A 24,942-nucleotide genomic window follows, 5' to 3' on the forward strand; every position below is an offset into this window, starting at 1 on the left:
GCATTCCATCCAAGATATCAATTTGCTTTTGTTCTTCGAGTCAGACACGTTGACATCATCATAGATGGAATTTTGTGGTAAAGGAAGATGCACCGGCAAATAACCAGAACCCTATAATTATGAAAGAACACATATTAATGGATTTCAATTATGATTAATAGCACGGAACAGAATCAAAGATAAAGTTAAAAGAAAACTATACCTTTTGGCATCATATTCAGTTGCAAAAACAATGAGAAAGGAAGCAGAAACGTGTTTAGCCAAATCAAGCTAGGGTTTTTGGTTTAGAAAACTAAAGACGTAATGAGAACAGAATAACAGAAGAATATTATTGATCAGTGAAATATTTATTTTGACCATGTTTTGTTCTATACGTATTTATACTTATAAAATAAAAAGCATAAACGATATTTGTAAGGATAATAACTGTTAGCATGTATATATCTATTTAAATAAGATAGTGGAGATTAATTGTTAATTAAAGATGAGGTGAGTGGATGGAAAAGTTTAGGGGTTTTTTTTTTGTACTCTTAAATTTTCGATTTTTAGATGTTTTTTTTTAATTAAAACAATAATTGAGATATATAGAAAACTATGGTCCTTTTTAAAAAAAAAGGTAGATTAATAAAGTAATAGTTTGTTTTTAATTAAAACAATGATTGAGGTGTATAGAAAATAATTTTCGTTTTTAAAAAATATATTAAGAAAATAATAGAAAATAATGGTCCTTTTTTAAAAAAATATATATATATTAAGAAACTAATAATTTTTTAATTAAAAAAATAGTAGATTTTAAAAAACTATAGTCGATTTTTTATTTAAAAACATATTTAATTTAAAGATAAGATTATATTTTACTAAGATTATTAAATTTTAACAAAATTTAATTTGAATAGAGTAAAAGACTAATAACTAAACTTAATTTGAACCAAGTTAAAGGCTAATATAGACTTTTTAATGAGGGACAAGATGATAATTAACCACTTCCAAAATCAACGAGAGAGCTGAAAATCAAAAATTTACTTTGCTTATAATATATATATATATAATTAAATAAATTTAATTTGAATAGAGTAAAAGACTAATAACTAAACTTAAACTAAGTTAAAGGCTAATATAGACTTTTTAATGAGGGACAAGATGATAATTAACCACTTCCAAAATTAACGAGAGAGCTGAAAATCAAAAATTTACTTTGCTTATAATATATATGATTTGACAACTATTTAGGGGATTTTCAGTCCTCTGTAGGGGTAAGTCTCCTGCAAAACCAAAAAGCATGTGAAGATCCAGAAAATACGTTTGAGGTATATTTTCTGATGGTTCTCCGACGCTCAAGTCAGAAAACAGTGAAAAAGACCATGAAGTGGCTAATCAGAGAGAGGAAAGAGATCGAAAACGAATGAAAAAAAAGCAGGCCGAGCATTCCTAAGAAAGGTAGAATCGATTCAGGTCTTTGAGTGGTGATGGGTTTTTCAGGGTGAAAAGAGAAGAAATACTAAAGTTTATGGGAGGAAATGCTCTACGATTTAGGAACCGCTGTGGAGAGAAATTGAAATGATAGTCGGAGTAATGATAAAAAGTATAAAGTGTTAAAGCTCAAGGATCACAAGTATCTAGAGAGATAATATAAACCTTAAGATAGCGAAAAGAATGAACCCCTTTCTCGTTGGAAGGAACAAAGTATTTATAGGATTTTACTTGATCTGGTTAGTATACCGCGTTAGTCCTCGGGTTATGATTTGGGTGGATCGGTCCACGAACTGATTTGACTGGATCTGAATTTTGTGCTTGCATCATAGCTCTGACAATTTTACTAACTTTTTTTGGCTTGTTCTGCCTACTGCAAGATTGCTACTTGGCGCATTTCGTTCGTCCTCACCTATTTTTCTTTATCCGAAATAATTACCTTCTCCTTCATCCACCCTTTTTCGGATCCTAGTTTTCTGGATTTTTTACTATCATATATCCCCATATGTTTAAATGTTTGGGTTGATAATCTTACAAAAGGAGCTCACGCATGAAGTCAGTCATACCAAACTTGTCGAAGATGGTTTACGAATCAATCTTCTGACTAGCCAAATGTGATGTAACAATTGAATATAAAAAAAAAACAAACAAATAAATTGAATGGAACAAGCAAGGGGAGGATATGTTAATATCGTAATTTCGTCGAACACCTGGTGAACAAACTTAGCGCACCTCACAAAAACTCGAGAGGGTTTAAGGATTTTTCGCAGTCTTGGGGAAGCAAAAACTTCCCAAAATGTCTATAACTCGAATTTTTTCGACTCTTCTCAGAGGAACTCATCGGACCTCACGTTCCTTTTCTTCTTCGCGGGCTCCTTGGATCGCCACCGCTTTTGCTAATTCACTCTCCGGTAACTTCCCTTAGTATTTTTAACCTCTTTCTTCGCTTTATCAAAGCCGATTGTAACAATTCCTGAAAGTTTTCTTCATTCTTGCTTGTGTAGCTTAGATATTTTTACTTGTTCTCACAATGATCAAGTTTCATAGTACCCTTTCATTGGAAAATTGTTACTAAGTCGTGTAAATTGGTATCGATATGTGAAATGTTTGTAATTTGAATAAAGTGATACGCTTTGAATACAATGTGATCTGGGTAATCATTTCAGCCTTTTAGGTGTGATCATGTACTTAAATCTGAGTAGGTATGTTGTTTATTGACCTAAAAGGAGGAGTCTTTAATTGCAGGGAAACCGAGGATTTCGTATCGAAATGATTCTCGAGGTCACTTGGATCCTCGGCATTGGATGATTTTGGCAGGACAAGCTGGTGTGTATCTATCTAAGCTCAATGTTGATTATTTTGTTACGTTATGATTCCAATTTCTCACTGTTGTTTTTGTGCTATTTTGATATGGTTCCTTCCTTTTTCAGCAATCCTTGGGTTTTGTGGGAACGTTGTATTGGCAGATGGTGAGCCTATTAAGTCGAAACCTGGAGGTAGTATTGATGAGAGTGGCGATAATGGGCTCGAAAGAATTGAGGACAGTTCGGTTGTATCTAATATACACACATCTAAGTGGAGGGTGTTTACTGATAGTGGAAGAGATCATTTCTTTCAGGTTGGTTGATATATTTGAAGAATGAAGTCAATCTGTTTTTTTTTTGTTCTTGCTTGATAATTTTCTCACATTTTATAGGGGAAACTAGAGCCGGCCGAGAGGCTATTCGGTTCGGCAATACAGGAAGCTAAGGAAGGTTTTGGAGAGAGGGATCCACATGTTGCATCTGCATGCAACAATCTGGTTGGTCTCTGTGGACTTCATTAAGCTCTTATAGTTTCCTAGTCATACTGCTTGTTCATTTCATATGAAATGCATGAAAAAATGTATTAGCGTCTCAAATATGGTCCTCTAAGGCTAGCGTCTCGAATATGGTCCTCTAAGGCTAAGTGTTTAACATTTTTACTGTTTTCCACTGAGGAATATATATGCATTTAGATTTTTATCATTTTGGCACAATGGTGTCTTATTCAGTCTCTTTCTTAGAAGTTTCATTCTTGATTCTCCAAAAGTTTTCACTTTAACAGTGCTCTGCGTTTCATGATTTGTTACTTCTTGTTTTCTTAGACTAAACGCTTTATATTTTCCTTCCTCTATGTAAGGCAGAGTTATATAGAGTTAAGAAAGAATTCGACAAAGCAGAGCCCTTGTACCTGGAGGCTGTTAGTATATTGGAGGAGTCCTACGGTCCTGAAGATGTGCGGTGAGAAATCATTATCTTTTGATCTGACACTTAATTACATGATTGCCTAGAAATATGAGAGTTGTAGCATGAATTGTGTTGCAATCTACTTTTTCTTTTGGTTGTTATTGTTCTCTTCATTTATCCAACAAGATTCTTAACAATGCAGTGTTGGTGCTACTCTACACAACCTTGGACAACTCTATCTTGTCCAGCGAAAACTTGAGGAAGCTCGTGCGTGCTACGAGGTAATCACCCTTTTTGAATGTACTTGTCTCTTTGTAAAGTCTTATCGTTTGCCTATTATTATTTGTCAAATGATAACCCTTACATTCTGTGATGCTGACTTCTTATTTTTTATTTTTATTTTTTTTTTTTTTTGCTTCTTCCCTGCGCAGCGTGCTTTAAAGGTATGGATGTGATTAAGCTTTATTATTATTTTAATTAAAACTTAGCTTCTTCTTATTATTTCCTGTGATCCTAATCTAGATGAAAAGACGAGTCCTGGGACAAAATCATCCAGATTATGCAGAGACAATGTATCATCTTGGAACGGTACTCTCATGTTTCACTTTTTATTGTCAAAAATGGAATACTTTTTTTCTTTTCTTGTGCTTAAGCTTCTGGCATCATGTATTTGTTTATATATCTATAGAGGACCGTGATATCCTGCCTTTTGCTCATTCAGACTTGTGATGAATTGTATCTAATATCACAAATCTGACTTGAAGTCTGATTCAATCCTTCGTGTTAAACTTCCTTCTAACATACGATTCGACACTCGACAGGTATTACATCTGCAAGGAAAAGAAACAGATGCGGAGGCTCTTATTCTGGATTCTCTTAAAATACTAGAGGCATGTCGATAATCTAATGATAACTGATATATGTGCCATTGTGACATTCCATTTTGTCAGTTGTATGCTTATTATCGTATTTTTTATTTTTGTTGTGTAGGAAGGTGGTCAAGGAGAGTCCATGACATATATCAGGAGACTGAGATATCTTTCTCAGGTTTTGTGGCCTTAAACTTTGCATGTAATTTGGATTTGGCCTTCTGTTTTCACGATGCATTGATTTGAACAAAGCATGAAATGGACAAGATCCAATCAACCGCAGAAATTGTTAACATTTCAGTGATTTCACTTTCTCGTCTATTGTTCCAGATATATGTACGATCGAATCGTCTGGCTGAGGCTGAAAGCATACACAGGAAAATATTGCACATGATGGAATTATCAAAGGTGTTGTTTTGTTTTTCTTAGCTTTCATTTAGTAGCTATTTCTTATGAGTATTTCTCCAATGATTTAACATTTTACTTCCAACTACCTGAGTATAAGTCTCTAATATAGTGCAGTTAGAGGTCTATAATTGAAAAGATAATATTTTCAATTTTGGTTAACTTAAATGTAGTTATGATTTTGACTGTTTACTATGCATCGATCATAAGTTGATGAGATCACCTTTAGCTGTGCTTTCATGATTTTAGTTTTAAGTTCTTAATGGCTTAAAACATATCACAGGGATGGAACTCAATGGAGGCAGTAACTGCAGCTGAAGCATTAGCGCTTACTCTACAATTATCTGGGAAGCTGAAAGAAGCTCTAGAACTTTTTGAAAAGTGAGCACATAATAAACTCTTGCTTGATCGGTTTATCAGAGTATTATGAGGATCCTCAAATGTTCATGATAATTCCTTGTTAGGTGTCTCGAAACTCAAAAAACTTTACTTCCAGAAGGACACATCCAGGTTCACTCTCTTCTCTCATAAAAATTCATCTTTTATATTGGCAATAGAGTATTCATCTTCTCTCCTTTGCTGGATCGATAGATAGGTGGAAACTTGCTGCACATCGCAAAGACGTTTATGCTTCAGGCTAGTCAATTGAGAAGAACTGATAACAGTGAAGCTCTATCTAAACTAGAAAAAGCAAAGAATTATCTTGAAAATTCAGCTAGGTTGGTGTCTATATCTATCTCTCTCTTGTCTCAGCTATGTTCTTTAATCTTCACATAGAAGAATGTAAGGAAAAAAACTTGTTTGTGGTTAAAACCAGGATAGCAAAAGACGTTCTGCTTAAGCTAAAAAACCAAAAGAGCAAAGAGCAGAAATCCAGCGGGACTCTAAGGAATTATGAACACGCAGCTTTAGTCATACTGGTAGGTCTCATTAAAACCAACACTTATATGTATATTTGTGTTTGAATTTTCTTAAGAACATCACGTTTGGGTCCTTTCTGTTTCTTTTGTAGCTGCAATCTCTTGAGAGTCTTGCAGTTTTGGAGATGAGCAAGAATGAGATTGAGGAGTCAAAGGTTAGTATTGTAATAAGAGAGTTCAATGCTGCAAATGCAGATTATTATTATAGATTCAGACACTATCTTTCAGCTCATTTGACTAGGTTCTATGTACTTGGCTTGATGATGAACACTGACTTAACTTTGTATTGATGCTTTGTGCTAAACAAAAACCTTGTTTAAACTTATTGATTCATGACATTGCAGGAAAAGCATCCGCATGCAGCTGAAGATGCACTTGCCCAATGTCTTTCAGCTTTTAAAGAGGTAAAAAAATTGATCTCTTCTCCAAAACCGGCTTGTTGAAGAGAAACAAAACTCTTGATTGTCTGCAAGTTTCTTGAATCCACTATATATGCTAATCTTTAACTCTAACTTACTAATTTATATATACAGTTGATGAACTTTGCTCTGTTTCTTATGACCACTGATAACAAATATCGACTCGATGATCTTTAAGAATACTTTGTTCTTCGTCTTTTGTTTTTTCTGTAGTTTGGTTGTGGAACTCAGCTACAAGATTCTGCAGAAGTAAAAACTGAATACCTCTCGTGTCTTAAGCATCTCTCGGCTTTATTAGACAACAAAGAGGCAACGCTTAACTCCAAGGCAAGTCCTATTTCTTTACAAGAGCTGAAGGAAGAAGTTAGGCGTATTGACATCGATCTCCGTTCGCATAAGAAAGGCTAAAAAGGTTATGAAAAAGAAATGGTTTTTTTTTTTCTTTCTCATATTGAATAAAGGATTATATAGAGATCCAATTGTCGACCAATAATCATTTTTTTTTCCAGTTTAGACTAGTAATATGATTTATGGTGATGACGTAACAGTGTTAAAAACAAAACTAATAATATGAAGAACTGACAATTTATCTCTGTCTCTATACTTTTGTGTTTTGAATCATTTTCTCTAAAACCTATGATGGGCAAACTACCCGGAACCGGATTGGAAATAATAAATATCAGAATGGTTTCTGATAAACAAAAAAATCGAGATATTCTAAGCAAAACGAAACCAAAAGCTGAATGGATACCCTAATTATCCTAATACACAATTAAATACCGAAATTTTGATTTTTTAAGATTTGAGATAACAAAATTACAATCACACCGAAGATATTAATTATGTTTTTGGACCAAAATAACTAAATATCTTTAATTATATTTGTCAGAATTATAAAAAGAATTGCAAAATCAAACCAAGTTACAATTTTATATACAGAATTGGATATATCAGGTAGTTGGAAATAAATATCGGATAACTCAAATTTTGTTGTTTAGTATATTTTCTCGGATATGTCTTCTGATACGTACTTTTAATGTTATTTGTTGGTATTCCAATAATCAGTTGAACAAATGATAAAAATTACTTTTTGCTAAAATAACAGAAAATAAAATAATTAAATATTAATGTTATTTGTTGGTATTCCAATAATCAAAGTGTATGCTTATATATACACAGCATGTCTGTTTTTATAGTTTACCATTATCATCAATTTTAGAATTTAATTCATAACTAGCACAAAATTTGCACATGTATGTGTTTGTGTTTTACTATATCGAGTATGATCAATAAATAGTAAAAACAATTTTGATTTATATTTGATATTCATTTATCTGTAAACTCTCTTGCAAAATCTTTGATGTGAACATTGGAAGATGGTAAAAAAAAATTAAGCATGCTTTCATATCTGTTGGTTTTTAATATAATTTTAATTGTGTTTTCTGGATTTACTCAACTTCAGCTTATGTTAGGGATCAACTTAAGCAGGAGTTTGGTTCTTCCTTACGCTGATGAAGAATGCAATTTGAAACCCAATACACTCAAATCTTGGTGCTTTCACTTGACCTAAAACAGGATTATTCAAGGCGCTGGTTGACTTCATCGTAAACACAAGACCACATCCCATAAAACATTTTCAAAAAGGTAAATATGTTAATAAATATTTGATGATTTAATAATTGCTATAACATTATTTAACTTTGGTATTTTTAGGTCTTCATTTTCTCTAGAAAACAAGAGGATTATACTTGAACTTTGGATTGGTTGCAGCTGGAACTCTTGCCGCTCACACGACAAGAAAGAAGAACTCTCGAACTTTGTTCAAGCTAGGGCTTTTGTGCAGCCAAGGTAATTTTGTTGATTCACTTTCTTAGTCAGCTGGCAAATAAATTTGCATCTCATATGGGCTAAAAAGAGTTAGAGATGAAGAGTGATTAATACATCCAGTGCGTTACACCAACCGAATATTATAAAAAAAATCAATCATTTGGAATGCGGCTTAACTGCAAACACAAGAAATTAAAACATAAAAAAAAAAATTAAAACATTAAAACTACCGTGGACATGACAATTGACAAGTAACTAGAACGACGTCGTTTCATGCAAATAAACAAAACGCTGTATCGTAGTTCAAAACGCAAGTTGATGGAGACTAAACGCTAGTTCAATATCGTTTTTCTTCCAACAGATTCCCCTCCCTTGACACGGCTTCCACTCCCGTTTAGTTCTTCTTACGATATATGCCTGATCTAACCTGTTGATTCTTTTCTTCAATTTCGATTCTCCCTGGCAATTTTTTTGGGTGAATTGGTTCTCTTTCTCTTCAATCGAATAGAGGGTCTTACAGTGAGTATCCCCAATTTCAAAATTATCTGAAAAAAATCTACTGCATAAAGTCTTCTCTTTTCCTTAGACATTGCATGTTTAATTGTTTAATTACTGATTGTTATATTTGTTTCTTGCGGCAATTTCAAATTATCTGCAAATCTTCAATTGTTAGAAAGATCTATTGCGAAAAAGTCTTCTCTTTTCCTCGGACATTGCAGTTTGCAGATCAGCTTAGGAAACAGACAAGAATGGCCTCTGATAGAGAAGACTTTAGCCTCTGTGGACCCTCACACCTCACAAATCTTGATTGGTATGTTTTTGTTTCTTGCGACTACACTGTGATGGTAACGAGATTTTGATTGATTTGTATACTTTACTTTGTCGTTTCGAATATGTTTTGTTTCTTGATTAGTATACTTTGTTAATCTTGATTGGTATGTTCTGTTTAATTAATTGGTATACTTTCTCTCATGATCTCATTCAATCTGATGTAATTCTGACACAAAACTTGATTGGTATGTCTTTGTTTCTTTACTCTTGTCCATGAATTTGATTCAATCAACCAAATAAAACCGTTTGTGAAACTTTGTGGTGGCCACATATTTTACCAAATGGTTCCTAAGATTTTGTCTTTTGTATATTCAGGGCAAACGAAGATCACCAACGTTGTGTAGCAGCTTGTTTAGTTCAAGGAATCTACATAGTAGAGCGTGACCGTCAGCTTAAACGTGAAGGCCCTCAAGCTCTTGCATCTCCATGGTGGGAGTTTTTCAGCTTCAAACTAATCCGTAACCTCGTAGACGACGCAGATTTCTCCATCTTTGGCGGCATTTACGAATTCAAACCTCCACAAAACGAAGAAGACAACACCACAGTCGTCGTCTCTGGAGCAGCTCCACGGTATGTCATAGCCTTTAGAGGAACATTGACTAAACCGGACTCAATATCCCGTGACATCGAGCTAGACATCCACATTATCCGGAACGGTCTCCACAGAACGTCTCGGTTCGAGATCGCTATGCAAGCCGTGAGAAGCATGGCTGCTTCTTCTGCTTCTAGCGGTTCAAGCCTCTGGATAACGGGCCATTCAATGGGTGCAGCCATGTCGCTTCTCGCTGGCAAAACATTGGCAAAGACTGGAGTTTACATCAAATCGTTCTTGTTCAACCCTCCATTTGTGTCTCCACCGATAGAGAGGATAGCAAACGAGCGTGTTAGGAGCGGGATTAGAATCGCTGGGAGCATAGTCACTGCAGGACTTGCTCTCTCAAGAACACTCAAACAAACTCAGCAGCCTCAGCAACAGCAGTTGCAAGTACGAAACTTGTCTGAAGATCCGCTAAAGGCTCTAGCTTCTTGGCTTCCTGACATACATGTGAATCCAGGAGACCATTTATGTTCAGAGTACATCGGGTTTTTCGAGCACAGGGGAACAATGGAACAGTTTGGTTATGGAGCAGGGATCGTTGAGCGGATGGCGATGCAGCATTCTTTGGGAGGTTTGTTGATGGATGCGATGGGAGTGAGTAATGCAGTGGAAGTAGAAGAGCCGGTTCATGTGATCCCATCTGCTAAGCTGATAGTAAACCGGACCGAATCTGTAGATTACAAGGATGCTCATGGGATTCATCAATGGTGGAGAGATGATCAAAATTTGGTTTCCAACATTTACTTGTACAAATAGCTCTCTCTTCTTTCCTTACCGAACCAGACCATACTTAACCGAAAATGATTTGGTTTTTCCGATTGCAATACCCTTCATTGTGTGTTGTGTGTACCACCATATTATGATTTAGTTTATAAAACAAGAATTCAAACACGGAAGATAGTCCAAGAAATGCTTTAAGATCTCTTTCTAGTATATGAACTGTGTTACTAAGAGCATGTACATTAAGAGGGGTTCACCAGAATACTATATTTTTTTTTTGGTTTTGAGTTTGTGGAAGAACTTGTACCAATTTTTAGGTTCCATTGGTGAACTTCAAACTTGGGTTCATCAGGAATACATTTTTTTTTTTTAAATTCAAAATTTTTAATTTTGATAGTACATGTAAACACACAATTATTATAAATCAAGATTACAAATTTTTTCTAATATAACACATTGCAAGTAACACATTGATATAATGGATAAACTGAATTAAATAAGCTGCAATGTAACCAGAAGAAGCTTTGTGAACAGTTTCAACAAGACATGGATACAATGGATACAATTCAGAATCCTCCTGCGTTTGGTCCAGCCGGAGGCTTTGACCCAAGCAATAGTGCTTCTAGTTTGGCCATTTCCTCTGTTTTCACACTCTGTTTCTCATCACTAGCGTTTCTATGGGGTTCTGATCTAAAGTTGGTTCGTCTTTGATTCACACTCTGTGATCAGTTTAGCGACAGCGGCTGGTTTTTAGACGTGAGGAAGATGTCCACAGTCTGATATTTGAATATGCTTAGTGGAGAGAGAGAGAAAACGCTAACCCAAGCTAGCTTGTTGCTAATGATTTGGTCATCCTCTCCCCATAGTATCAGTGTCTTCTGTGAAACCTGCAGTCAAAATCTGTTGAGTAGCCTGCAACAGAACATGGACAGTAACAAAAGAAATACAAGCAAGCATTGAACAAGGATGCAAAGTTTCTCTTCTTGATTCTTTTCTCTTCAAGAGGAGCTGGAAATGATTAAAAAGCTACCTTTTTTATAAGAGAAGTAACGTTGTATCCTCCGCTTGTCATAAAACTAACAGTTGCATCTTCCCACCAAGGATATAGACAATGCAAGCGACCAATCTAGGTTGAGCTTGAAAACGAAAAATCAGATTGAGAGCTAAGTTTATCGATAAGGACTCCCAAGAAAAGTTTGTTTACCTTTGTCCAGTCCCAGCTAACATCTATCAAACGAGCTCATCACTTCTATAAGGTGAGAGAATCAGTAAGCCTCAACATCATAAGTAGGGAAACACAACTACACAATCCAAAATTCCACGTCTATAATCCACAATTAGGGCCTTAAACAATGTAAAATATTCACAAATGATTTACAGAGCTATCTAACAAAACGAAAAATCAGAGAAATCAGAAAGCATCAACAATAAAACAGTGGTAAATCAGAAAGCATCTCATAAAGATGTATAGAAATACAAACCCAGATGAACAAAACCACATCGAGAATCGAAGTTGCCACCGTCGTCGTTGGAAATTGAACCTTCTTCTCGTCATCAAATGGAATCGAAGTTGGAACTGCCGATCTCCAAAAACGAAAATCTTGATGATAACATCGTCGCTTCAATGGCTGTGCTCTTTGACAGGTACAACTATTCAGCCGAGGCACGAAGCAAAGCATAGAAGCTGAATTAACTAAATAGAGAACAGTTTGATTAAGGCATAAACCCTACCAAATTGACAGACAAAGAGTTTTAGAAATTAATGGAAGAAGAGTTTCAGAAATCGCCTGGGAAGAAGATGAGAGAAGCAGTCGTGTGAAGGAGAAAAGAAAAGGTCCGATGTCAAAAAAAAAAATTTGTCCCAAAATTTTTTGACCAATTAGATTTTGCCATGTGTGAATGATAATTGGACGATACCGTCTCTTTAAACTTTTCGGGAAAACTCGTTCATCAATATTGGATCATTTTTTTTTTTTTTTAAATGGTTTTTGCCTATGACTTTGGGCCATAAACTTCCACTTGAGGTGCTATAAAAGTGCTCTTGTAATTTGCAACCGATAAAAATCAATTAAACAAAATTAAACCAATTTTAAGTTTTTATTTTTTTTTAAACCATAAAATCAGATAAATGATTTTGTTTCCACTTTCAAAGTAGCTAAGCGTGGAGCGAAAGAACGAGCAAAGCTAATTTATAAACCCTTAAAACCCTTTCCTCCAAGAATTCAACTTTTTACAAATTCCACTTTATTCTCTTCTCACGAAGTACAATTCTTCTCCGAATCTATGGTAAAATTGAAACTCCCACTAAGATTCTTGTGATGATACATTGCAAGCCGAATGATCCAAAGATCATCATCATCTTTCCTTTACTCGGCGTCAATCAAAACCCTTTTAAACCTTTGCAAATCTGAGATTCAGCTTCATCAAATCCATGCCAGAATCATCCATAAGGGTCTTGAGCAAGACCAGAATCTCGTCTCCATCTTCCTCTCTTCGTCCTCCTCTCTCGTTTACTCTTCCTCTGTTTTCGAGCGCGTTCCTCATCCTTGCACTAATCTCTGGAACTGCTTCATAAAAGGGTACTCTAAAAGGTTTCTCTTTTTCGAGACTGTTTCGCTTCTTGTGCGTATGATGAGACAAGGCTTGGCTCGGCCTGATGTGTATACTTTCCCTTTGGTTATGAAAGTTTGTGCTAACAATGGACAGGTCCGTGTCGGGTCAACGGTTCATGGATTGGTTCTGCGAATTGGGTTTGATAAAGATGTGGTTGTGGCTACAAGCCTCGTTGATTTCTATGGCAAATGCAAGGACTTGTTGAGTGCACGCAAGATGTTTGGTGAAATGCCTGTGAGAAATGCGTTTTCTTGGACGGCTTTAATTGTATCCTATATGAAATCCGGGGAGTTAGAGGAAGCGAAGAAGATGTTCGATGTTATGCCTGAGCGTAAACCGGGATCTTGGAATGCATTGATCGATGGGTTTGTGAAATCCGGAGATTTGGTGAATGGTAGGAAGCTGTTTGATGAAATGCCTGACAAAGACATAATTTCGTATACTTGCATGATCGATGGATATGCTAAAGGCGGTGATATGCGTTCCGCTCGGGTTTTGTTTGACCAGGCGAGAGATGTTGATGCTAGAGCATGGTCAGCTTTGATATCGGGTTATGTACAGAACGGCCAGCCAAACGAGGCGGTGAAAATTTTCTACGAATTGTGTGAGAAGAATGTGAAGCTTGATGAGTTTCTGATGGTGGGTTTGATGTCAGCTTGTTCTCAGATGGGTAACTTTGAGTTATGTGAACAGGTTGATTCTTATCTGCACCAATGGATGAACAGGTTCTCTAGTCATTACGTTGTGCCTGCTTTGATAGACATGAATGCCAAATGTGGCCACATGGACAGAGCAGCAAGATTGTTCGAAGAGATGCCTAAGAAGGATCTTGTTTCCTACTGTTCGATGATGGAAGGATTGGCTATTCATGGGTGTGGAGGCGAAGCTGTTCGTTTGTTTGAGAAAATGGTAAATGAAGGTATTCTTCCAGATAAAGTTGCCTTCACAGTAATATTAAAAGTTTGTGGCCAAGCAGGGCTTGTTGATGATGGGTTAAAGTATTTCGAGTTGATGCGTAACAAATATTCCATTGTGGCGTCTACTGATCATTATTCTTGCATTGTGAGTCTTCTTAGCCGGTGTGGGAAGCTCAAAGACGCATATGAGCTAATCAAATCCATGCCTGTGGAAGCTCATGCTAGTGCTTGGGGTTCGCTTTTGGGTGGTTGTAGTTTACATGGAGATACCGAGATTGCTGAAGTAGTTGCAAGGCGACTCTTTGACCTTGAACCGCAAAGTGCTGGTAGCTATGTACTTTTGTCAAATATTTATGCAGCTTTAGACCGGTGGTCTGATGTCGCTCATATTCGGGATAAAATGAAGGAGAATGGCATCAAAAAGATTTCTGGTCGAAGTTGGACATGTCGATAATCTCTTGTCAAGACTTTGGTTCAACTTCACAAGACATACAGGCGAAAGCACCAAAGGAAGTTCACTTTTTGAAAATGGAAAGTGGTTGAAGAATGTAAACGATCTATGTTTGGACTTCACAGTTCACAGGGGCTTCTTTTGCTATCTAACAGATACAATCCTCTTTGGTGCTGTGCTTTGAGGGTGTCCAAGATAACAACCAAGAATGAGGCTAACAATAAGATTTTGTTTATGGTTTGATTTGTCTAAGAGCTCTCTCATTGCTTCTCTATTATTCAAGAAGGATGAAATCTTCAGGTGCATGGCCAAAATTGGAGGGGACAAAGATCTCTATTTTTTCCAATTGTCTAGTTAACAACTTTCTTGGCGCATCTCTTTGTGGATAAGTGAACAGACATTTATCATCTTTGGAGTGGTTTGATTCTTTTGTAACTATGGCAATGTAAGTTTCATGTGAAAGGTAAAAATCAAACCTTTTTGTGTCAATAACAAAAGCACCACCAAAATTGCCATATTTTTAAACCCACCAAAAAAAGTATAAAATCCCATTTATTCCCAATAATTCCAATGTTCAGGTGATCAACTTTCTTGTAGAGGTCGGAGGATAGTGCAAACTAGAATTCAAATCACTAATATATAATTACAAAATACTCCCGTAGCGCTAATTACTTATATGATATAACAATTTAACTAGTCAATTCTTGCAGCTAATTACATAGGTAAGCATGCATTAAGATCAAGTTCAATACATCATCACTCAAATTTCGGCAGTTATGAAATCGAGCTCATCTAAGCTAAGTTTAGGCAATAAAACTGTTTAAAATACTCTCTTGGTTTATTATACAAAGAAAAAAAAGGAAATATTTTATTGTATAGGAAGGAATATAGGAAATGCAGAATATGCGTCCGTCCAATTACAAAAGTACAACACTTTCTCTACGGAATAATTGATGTATCCACCAATGGACCCAAAAGCAAACACAACAACAACTACTCGTTTTCTAGTATTTATTAATAATTTTCACACACCCATACGTATTTATTTATCATATATATTTGAATCTTTCTTAGCCTTTCCCTTGGCCACTATTAACGTGTACCTTCCCAATTCCACAAACCCAAGAAAATTATAATCAATGAAACAATGCTTCCATTCCCCAACTACTACATTTCAACACCAACTATGTCCGAGAAGAAAAAGATCATCTCTAGCAATAGCAATGGTAGAAAGAAGAGATGGCCACCGTCTCTCTTCACCGGAGGAGGAGGCAGCGGAGGAGGAGGAGAAGATGAGCTGGCGACAGTGAAAGCTGCGGCGTGGGCTTGGTACCAAAGAAACGAAGGGAAACCAATGATTAGAGAGTTCGATCTCACGACAAGAGCCACAAGAACACCTCGGCCTTCGCGGTACAAGCTTGAGGCCAACAAGAACATGAATCTCCTCTCCGAGAACAAGGTTTCTAAATCTTGCACTAATCATTTGTTGCGTGAAGATCAAGAAACCAAGCTCTCTAGTCTTCTTGACTCATATGAGATCAAGAGTATTTCCAAGAGAATCGATGAGGGTTCTTTACCCGTTAATCGGGCCAGTGCTTTGAGGAACGATGATCATGTTTTTTTGAAGAAGAAGCTCGAATATGATAGTAAGAAACAGAATGGGTTGGTGACAAAAATGAGCATGAGAAATTTGTGGAAAGGAATGATTCTGATGTCTCCAAGGACAGTTTGTGGCAGAAGCGATGACGTGGACATCGGAGCTTATCGGGCTGGACCAAGAACAGTAAAGGTTGCACCGACGAGTGTCAAGAGGCGAACCGACCGTCGCTAACTGTATACTTTCTAGTTATTTGGGAGTACGTAAGTATATACGTTTGGACGTTTTAATGCTAAAGGGTCTTCTTATTCTATAACCTTGGATGGATTTTAACAAGTTTGTGTATGCTGTTTCGTTTTTCTTTATTTAGCTATTGTGTAAGTTTTGTTGATTACTATAACCAAACATATAATTATGCAATACTATTTATTAATTGCATGTATAATGAATTCTTTAAAATTATCCTCATTTCTCTTTATTTTTTTTGGAATCTCATCTTTTGATTAATACTGAACCGAGGAGAAGAAGAATATAAGTTGAGACAAGAGAGGAAATTTGAGACATAGAAGGAAGACGAAAAAGTCGTAGTAGGAAGAAGAGAAGAAGGAATTGAAGGCCAAATGACCTCATAAGGATAAAGCAAGGACCTGAAGTGACAAACAAAAGAAAGATTAAGGAAGCCAATGGGCCATCAATTGGTATCATACCCAATTGTTTAGAAGGGTGTCGTTTTAGAATAATGAACAAGGTACGGATCAGATATCTCGGAATTTTATGATATTCAAATCCAAATTTAGACTCGTTAGATCTTTTAAGTCGAGTTCTGTTGGACTTCTTCCAAGGGCAACTAGCCGCTCAGTCATACCTAACTGTCGTTTGGATGGTATGACAAATTATTTGGATTATCCAACTCTGCCAATACTCTCGGATTTCAGAATCCGCCAAAATAACTTAATATATTTAAAATACAATTAGAAAGTATTATATAGAAAAATAAATTGCATTGTATAAATAATAGTTCAAATTTTAGTGGATATTCAAAATAATACTCCAAACTAGAAATAAATTTTAGTTATTTGACTATATATTATTTGCTTTTTTCCTATATATATATATATATATATATATACACTATATATATATGAAAGCAAATCTTGATCATGATCTTGATTTTTACATTTACATTATCCAAAATGGTAAGCAGAATAAATGCAAAGGAAATATATTCAATCCACATTTAGAATCTTTTGCTTTTTTTTCACCATTCATAGATTTTATGCAGAACAAAAAATATTAACATAAAATTAATAGATTTGCATGCAGATATTTATTGCTCTAAAAACCCAAAAAAAAAAGTTCTAGAACTGTTCTAAAATATGTGCTATCCAATTTTGCATGCAGATCTAATTTATTTTTTTAATAATATTTTTTTTAATTTACTTTAATTAATCTGCATTATATGATATATACAGTAAGGTGAGAAATGAGGTCCAGTAAGGTGAAGATGAGGTCCAAAGTAGTACACTTGGATGATATGGTTCAGGCACATAATATTATATTTGATGAATTTAATGAAAAGCAAAAAGTTGTGATTGTATTAGTGACAGTTGTAAATTTGACGAGCAAAAAAGTTTGTGGCTTAGAAGTGCAAAGAAATTATATTTATACAAATTGAAGTTAAGATCGTTATTAGAGAGAACCCATTTGATGTTGAAAAACGGGATTAAACGCAAATTTAACCCTTAAACTAGTCATTTTATAGAGAGACAAAGCTAAGGGAAATGTTGTTGACTGGATCACAAGCAGAAGGTGTACCGACAAAGGAAGGAGAAGCAATTGTATACAAAATCTTAAGCGAGAGAGTCATGAGCAAATGATGGAGAGACAATGAAAGAATATCGGTAAAAAAGCAAAGTCAAAATCATTTAAGATTTATTTTCTTGTGTCGATTTAGACGAAAGATTATAGGGTACAATTAGGTAATATATAGTGTGATATTGATTATCTAATTGAAAATATTTTTTTTATCAGTTTTATATTGTCTAATATAGTGGTAGAAAATTAATTTAAAGTTAGTTAGCAAGATAATTTAGGTACTATTTATTATCTTGTCACTGATTTTGAACTAGAATATGACATGAACTTTTTATCTTTGAATTTTTCTTTTGCACACATTCTCATGTTTTCTGCATTGCTTATCCCAACAAGTATTAATTACATAAAAATCTATCTTGAAGAAATTGCTTTGACACTGCCATACAATAGATCCAATTTATATATGGGATATACATTAGATTTGGTGGATCTCTAGCTTCACCAAAAAACTAGGAATTAAATGAAGGTGAAGTAAGTGAAGAACTTATGGGTTACCGGATCATTACAACTGGCACTTTGACCCATGATTTAACCACTTTACTTGAAGTTTAGTGGTTTAAACTAGCCCTGGGCTTTCGGATATTCGGTTCGGTTCCGGGTAAGAACTGAACGGTTTCGGATATTTTGGTTCTCAAGTTTTAGATCCATATAGGTACCGAATTATTTTCGGTTCGGTTCCGGTTCGGTACCTCTCGGTTCCGGATCGGTTCGGGTATGAAGGATGAGAACCGTAAAATACCCAAAAGATTTCGGTTCTTAAATACCCGAAAAAATTTTGTTAACAAAAATAACCAAATAACAAAGAAGAAGCATGACTTGCGACTCTTGTGACCTGAAACTGCAAATACAAAACAAAAAGAGTTAAAAAAAACATTAGAATCATTAACAAAGAAGAAGTTAGCACTCATAATCTCATATATTAGACTGATAGTTAACACCATATGGATTTCATATATAAATAGTAAACTCTAAATCTATTTCTAAGTGAAGAGACTCTAGAGACTCGATTATTCAAGAGTAATTCGTTGTAAAAACGAAAAAAACAAAGAGGAAATGAGATCAATTTAAAATTTAAACAAACAGAAACAGTTAGCCCCAAAATCGATTTTAGCTATAAACAATAAACCCCAAACCCAAATAAATTCAAAGATGAGAAGGAGATGGAAAAGAAGCATACCCCCGACTGATTTTTTAACGTAGCAGATGGCTGTGCCGGCGAAGAAATGCTACAGCGACTGAAAATTAGGGATTTCAGTTTTTCTGAATGATTAGAGTTAATTTTTTAAGTATTAACGAAAGAAAAAAGAGAAACTGTTTTTATTTTACAACGATAAGTTGCATGTGTAGGTGTATAGTTTTGTATATGTCTTTTTTTTTTCCTTTGAATATGTGTCGAATTGTGGATAATGGGTTAGATCAATTTTGTAAAAATGACTTTGAATTACTAATGGGCCAATATTAGATTTGTAGCAAACTAATTGTTTTATATTAATGAGTAATAACCCAAACTTATACATAATTTTCGGGTATTTGGTTCGGTATTTTCGGTTCCGAGTAATAACCGGATCCGAACCGATATCCATGGATCTTAGATATAAGATCCAATGGGTATTTAGGCAATAACCGAAACCGAACCGAATCGAAAATTTCGGGTCGGTTCTGGTGCGGTATTTCGGTTCCGGTTCTTATGCCCAGGGTGAGTTTAAACTTTTGAAATGTGAAATAGCATGAGTCCGCTGCTTTTGACTATTTAACATACCAGCTGTTCATAGATATACACCACTAGGATCACACGCACACAAATACCCATTACAAATATTTAAATTCACAATTGTAAATCGAAGATGGTCCCTCATATGTGAATATGTGATAGCTCTATGTGTGGCAGTCCCAAAAGACGTGGAGTCATTCAGTTATCTATGCATCATTAATTTACAGGAGAAAAGGAAAATATTTTTACTTTTCTCGTTTTAAGTTACCCGGTTTCCGTGGAGTTTGCGGGTACTCAATTTATCATAAAAAGCCGGGTTAAACCAGTTCTTCAACCGGGTCTATGGGTTGATTTTGTCTGCTAGTGGCTATCTCGTTTTTCTTGCTTATGGCTCTTTGGGTTGATCGATGCTTTTTGTAGTTCCATCTTATCTTGTTGTTGTAAGTTTTGCTTTTTGGTTTTTGTTTTTCTCTTGTGTGGGTTTTTGGCTCCGGTGTCATTACATGTTGATGGTCGACTTCTCGTATTTTATTATGTATTATACTTTGTATTTTATGTTGATATTTTAAAGACATTTGGATGGAAAAAAAAGTTGAGAAATTTGTCTAATGGTTTAGATTTCTTGTTTTTCTTTTTGACAACATAGAAAAACATTATCTCTTAAGTTTTGTGATATGAAATTTGAACAAAACTAAAATGATGATTATGATAAATACAACAATATTTAGTGATGAATCAACAAAATGCGAACGAAAAAAAGAGAGTAAGAATTGTAGAATATGAATAAGGTCATTGTCAGGAATATAAGACAAAGTAAATCCAAAGTGAGTTTGAGTTCGGCGAGAGACTTGGAACTAAGCTGTCGGCTACTCCCCAAAATCTATCCAGCTCATCTTTGGGCCCCATCTCTTCCCTTTCATTCAAATTTGTTCCGCTTCTTCTTTTACAAAGATAAATTTTAAACTTTAATATACATAAGTTTTCAAGTGTTATATCTCCATAAGCTTTCAAGTGTTATATCTCCAATCTTTTGTAAAACATCACTAATTAGTGTTATGATTTGGTGAGGGGTAGGGGTTAAAAGCTTAAAGATTCTTTAAACATTGGGATGAGTTAAAAGAAAGTTTAGCGTTTTAAGTATACAAACTTAAATCGATTAGAAAACGAAGTTAATTTTACGTTAAAAATTAATTCTGTAAAATTTCCTAAGTTTTGTAACTCGATTTGCAAAGCTTATAAGGCAAAACTCGATCCTCATTTTCGAGTAACAAAGAGTTTAAGAGACTTGTATATTTAAACATTTGTGAAACTGAAACCTATAAAAAATGGCATCAAACTTGCAAACTAGTGTATCATCTTTTTCTCTCTGTTTTTGTTTTTGTTTTTGTTTTGTGAGTTTCAATTTTTGTCAAGCGTGAGTTACTTAATAATCGTGAGAGGTATAGTCTTATTATTGATCGATCAATAATTAGTTATCATCACATTTTTTGTGATGTATTTTGATATTTTTTTGTGATTTCTTTATTTATCGTTTCTTACAAGAGACTCTTACGAGCTTTAAGTTTACAACGTCAAAATCAGAACTGAATTAATCGTAAAAAAGTACATAGCTAATTAATGTTATCTCCATCAAATGGGTTGATTCATGGGGAAGAAAAAGAAAGAAGCCTAAAGGCTAAGGCTGGTTCCTTTAGAGTTTAAATCGAAAATGACAAAAGACGGGAAAAAAAAAGTGACGTTGCCGACTTGCCGTATCTCAGTGGTAATTGATTAGTAGTGTTCTGCTCGATTTCATCATCATGTGTCATTGTCTTCATTTGCATCATGTGTTTTTGTTGCTTCTGACTTCTGACATTGCATGCATATCTCCCAAAATCCATCACTTGTATTTATCTATCCATCTTTAATTTCTAATCAATACAAACACTTATCATCTTTATTTTTTTGACTTCAAGCACTTTCTATATTCTTATTATGTATTTATGTGATATCTCTTTTTTTATTATCGACGAACTCATGTATTAAATCAAAGTTGGTCGATAAAATGATCGTCCTTAGGAGAAAGATCTACCGGTTTATTGTGACTTAAATGGCGGTCGAAAATTGTCCCTAGAAGCAAGATTTACGAGTTTGTTATAAGTTAGATGGAAAAATAAGTGACTTTGTACTTCCGTTTTTTTTTTGACACAAACATTTAAGCTACGAGAAATCAAATGCAAGCTTAATTTATCAAAAAGTTCCATAAGTATTCCAAAGTAGTCATGGGTAAAATGATTATCGAAACCTTCTATAAGTGTTTTAAGGTAGTCATGGTGGTAGAATGATTGTCCCTAGAAGCAATATTTACCAATGACTTGCATGAAAAAAAAAAACACTTTGTGCTTGCACTTTCTATCAGAGAGTGGATATAAATATTTAAACTACAAGAAATCAAATACAAGCTTAGATTATCAAAATCTTCCGTAAGTGTTTAAAGTAGTCTAACTCCAACTTAAAGAAGGACCAAGATAGTCTAACTCCGAAGGAGGGTCAATCTTCCAAAAATTAGTAAAACCCATATTTATTTTTTACTTGTTTTCTATTTAATATTTGTTTGTCTTACTAATTATTACTATTTTTTTGTTTCAATGTAATTTTTTAAAAAAATTTAAGTTTTAACTATACTGTTTTAATGTATTAAATAGAGAGAGAGAGAGAGAAATTTTATTTAATATATTAATAAAGAGTAAAATAAAATTTGTATTAATTTTAAAATTTATGTGAAATGTGTTAAAGTAATAACACTCTTTATAAAAGAGTATTTGTTAATTGTTATGATATAAACCGAAAAGTTTTATGATAAAATAGTTATATTGACCATAAAATTTACAAGTGGCAGTGATCATTAACACATACATGAAATGAGACCATTTGATTATTATAGTTACAGGGCTTAATAAAGATTGAGAAGCTGCTTCAGACAGATGTCCTTCTATAGGACCCACAAATCCCATATTCAAAACTGATAATCATATACACTGTCCGATCAAACATCATACGCACGACCGTAGACGAATATTAGAACCTTCTTCTCATCAACGTAATAATCTGCTGCAGTCGGCTTTACTGAAACCCACTCTCCTATTGGCCACATCAAACTCAACCCATAGATTCTGTTGATGAACGTTCCCGATTATATTACTCGCTGCACCAAGCATGCTGGACCGTCCGATCCCAAGACAGTGGACCCCACCTCCTACGTTAACGAGAAGCCTCTGTTTCTCAACGAGGATCTCAACTCCTCTCCCGAATTCAAACACGAGATCTCCTATCAACCGTCCGATCTCCACAGGATTGTTCCCATCGAAACACATGTCAGCCGTCGCGCCGTACACGTAACCCTTCTTTAATCTAGGCCCCACAAGCCTCACAATTTCTTCCTTCACTTTATCATACGCCACGTCGACCAAGTGAGTGAACTCGGAACCCGAGTCGACCATGGTTTGACCCGACCCGCCTGCATCGGGTCTGAAAACAGAGGCTGAGATGTTCAGTCTCTTTTGTCCGATTCGTATCCCTTGCAAAGGTACTGTGTAAGCCAGAGGGTCAAGATTCGGCATGCGTTGACTCTGAGGAAAAGTCAAAAGAGAGACGTATTTGAACCCGCGAGAACTCGGGTTTTCCCCGAGGTAAAACGAACCGGTCGAAGATAAACCGGGTTGGTTTGACCGGGTAGGAATGCAATAAGAGAATTTCGAGATTTTAGCTTGGGAGACGAAAGAAAGACGACCAAGATTCATTCCCAAAATACCCTTATCGTCTGTAGACTCAGCAGCGCAGCCTAGAATCAAAGGAGGGGTAATTTGGGTATTTGAGAAGGTGAATTTTTCTTTGACGAGATTACCCTCGGCGAAGGTTCCGTCTGCGTAGAAGTAGGAATAGTGACAGAGACGGTTCGAGTCGCAAGTCGTGGGAAGGGTAAAATCGGGAATTCGTGGTTTGCAGAGAGGATGAGAGCAAGGCAAATCGGAAAACGACGACGATAACGAAGGATCAAACGACGTCGTAGGCTTCTTCTTCTTTTTCTTGGGATGACACTGAATCCAAGAAAGTTGGCTTCCTGTGTCAAGAACAAGCTCTTGAGTCTGAGCCGGTGTTCCAATGGGAAGAGAGAGAATCAGAGCCATTGAATATTTGAAGTTTGATCGGAAACTGTACGGAAGAGACGACGGAGTCCGGCGAGAGGCGAGGGAGGTTTGGAAAGAAGAAGAAGAAGAAGACGAAGAAGAAGATGAGTTAGTGGTTGGAGTGAGACGAAGGGATTTGAGAGGAAAGTGGAGAGAGAGAGATGATGAGAGAGAAACTGAGTTACAGAGGAAAATGTAAAGAAATGTTACGAAGAGAGACATTTTTTTAAAGAGTGAGAGTGAGTGAAGAGAGAGAGAGGTGAAGGAAGAAGAGTGTGTTTATGTTATATATATACACACACGCGCACGAATATTATAAAGAGAGAGGAGAAATTTTGAAGGAGATTGTGCAACTAATTGGAAGTGGTTTACGTTCATCTAATATCATATGATATTTTTTTTTGTCAACATCTAATATCATTTTAATGTTCGTTTGTTTTTTTTGTATAATATATGATTTTAAGCTAGTACTTATGTCGGTTGGCGATGTCATGGATAAGGCTACAAATATATAGATAACTAAATTTGTTTTCGGTTTTGATTAGTTATTGGGTGATTAATGTTAACTAAGTGGTTTTAGCTCAGCAAACGACCTAGGACTATCTTTTTTATTGAGAATATAGTATTTTTATGGGTTAATTATAGTTTAGTCCAGATCTATCATTAAAATTTTGTCTATACTATATAGAAAATAGAAATAGAAGTTTTTTCTAATTTTTTTATTTTAGGATTTCATCAAAATTGAAATCAAGTAAATAAAACAGTTGGTTGGTTAATTGGTCACATTTTATTCATGAAATGGGTTGGATTGGTATTAGTCTGGATACAGCAAAATAATTCTATTAGGTCTAATGTACTTATTAGATCTAATAAGTATAAGTTCTTTGTGTCAGAATTGAGGTGGACAACCCGGCAAATAGACATCTATAAGAATTAGCTTATCAACTCCTCGAACAGTACTATAAGAATCGGTACTGAACATCCCCCTGTAATTGTACACGCTCCCATAGGTCGGATCCATATATATGTTTCATGCAAAAACTGAAATGAGATGTTAAAAAATATTTTAACATGATAAATGGTTTGAGTCATAACAAAGAAAAATATTGATTCTAATTGACTGGTAAACAAAACGAAACATTCCACAATTACGAATCATATCCAATAATTAATCTAAAGTTTGATATATACTTGTGAGTTCTGTTGAGTGGTTTTGTTTTGCTTCCTTTTCACGTTAAGTTTGATATACAAAATAATATATTGTTGATAAGAAAAAATCAAAAATACGTTGAACATCACTTTTTCTTTTGGTTAACTAGCTTCATATATTAATACAAGTTAGGTCG

The 24,942-nt window shown here is 35.1% G+C and overlaps 5 protein-coding genes and 1 long non-coding RNA gene across 8 annotated transcripts; 4 read left to right on the forward strand and 2 right to left on the reverse strand.

Annotated features, from left to right (window-relative positions):
- Positions 1–2,211: 2,211 nt before the first annotated feature.
- Positions 2,212–6,834, forward strand: LOC18022432 (kinesin light chain 3). The gene is made up of 18 exons (XM_024158940.1): positions 2,212–2,381; positions 2,716–2,796; positions 2,901–3,088; positions 3,167–3,271; positions 3,631–3,731; positions 3,880–3,958; positions 4,109–4,120; positions 4,200–4,265; positions 4,499–4,567; positions 4,668–4,724; positions 4,877–4,954; positions 5,235–5,332; positions 5,416–5,461; positions 5,543–5,670; positions 5,769–5,871; positions 5,964–6,026; positions 6,216–6,275; positions 6,504–6,834. The coding sequence occupies exons 1-18, from the start codon at positions 2,267–2,269 to the stop codon at positions 6,696–6,698; spliced, it is 1,644 nt and encodes a 547-aa protein (XP_024014708.1). The 5' UTR covers positions 2,212–2,266; the 3' UTR covers positions 6,699–6,834.
- Positions 6,835–8,451: 1,617 nt separating this feature from the next.
- LOC18022433 (GDSL esterase/lipase At4g10955) lies at positions 8,452–10,447 on the forward strand. Of its 2 annotated transcripts, XM_006405796.2 has the most exons (3): positions 8,452–8,636; positions 8,837–8,928; positions 9,264–10,447. In XM_006405796.2, the coding sequence occupies exons 2-3, from the start codon at positions 8,867–8,869 to the stop codon at positions 10,300–10,302; spliced, it is 1,101 nt and encodes a 366-aa protein (XP_006405859.1). In that variant the 5' UTR covers positions 8,452–8,636; positions 8,837–8,866; the 3' UTR covers positions 10,303–10,447. The 2 variants fall into 2 exon arrangements, with proteins under 2 accessions (XP_006405859.1, XP_024014709.1); XM_024158941.1 differs by having other exon boundaries at positions 8,485–8,928.
- Positions 10,448–10,666: 219 nt separating this feature from the next.
- LOC18022434 lies at positions 10,667–12,099 on the reverse strand. 2 transcript variants are annotated; one of them, XR_002900525.1, is made up of 4 exons: positions 11,748–12,099; positions 11,471–11,567; positions 11,297–11,392; positions 10,667–11,153 (listed from the first exon to the last, which is right to left on the reverse strand). It is a non-coding gene; the product is annotated as an uncharacterized LOC18022434 (long non-coding RNA). The 2 variants fall into 2 exon arrangements; XR_002900524.1 differs by having other exon boundaries at positions 11,471–12,094.
- A 387-nt stretch (positions 12,100–12,486) lies between these two features.
- LOC18022435 (putative pentatricopeptide repeat-containing protein At5g37570) lies at positions 12,487–14,683 on the forward strand. The gene has a single exon (XM_006405799.2). It carries the CDS (start codon positions 12,604–12,606, stop codon positions 14,248–14,250), a length of 1,647 nt encoding a protein of 548 aa, XP_006405862.1. The 5' UTR covers positions 12,487–12,603; the 3' UTR covers positions 14,251–14,683.
- A 696-nt stretch (positions 14,684–15,379) lies between these two features.
- On the forward strand, positions 15,380–16,260 carry LOC18022437. The gene has a single exon (XM_006405800.2). It carries the CDS (start codon positions 15,395–15,397, stop codon positions 16,076–16,078), a length of 684 nt encoding a protein of 227 aa, XP_006405863.1. The 5' UTR covers positions 15,380–15,394; the 3' UTR covers positions 16,079–16,260.
- A 6,032-nt stretch (positions 16,261–22,292) lies between these two features.
- LOC18022438 (aspartic proteinase PCS1) lies at positions 22,293–23,833 on the reverse strand. The gene has a single exon (XM_006405801.2). The coding sequence runs from the start codon at positions 23,816–23,818 to the stop codon at positions 22,505–22,507; it is 1,314 nt and encodes a 437-aa protein (XP_006405864.1). The 5' UTR covers positions 23,819–23,833; the 3' UTR covers positions 22,293–22,504.
- Positions 23,834–24,942: the final 1,109 nt, after the last annotated feature.

Source organism: Eutrema salsugineum, unplaced genomic scaffold, assembly GCF_000478725.1.
Source record: "Eutrema salsugineum unplaced genomic scaffold, Eutsalg1_0 scaffold_14, whole genome shotgun sequence".
Lineage (NCBI taxonomy): Eukaryota > Viridiplantae > Streptophyta > Magnoliopsida > Brassicales > Brassicaceae > Eutrema > Eutrema salsugineum.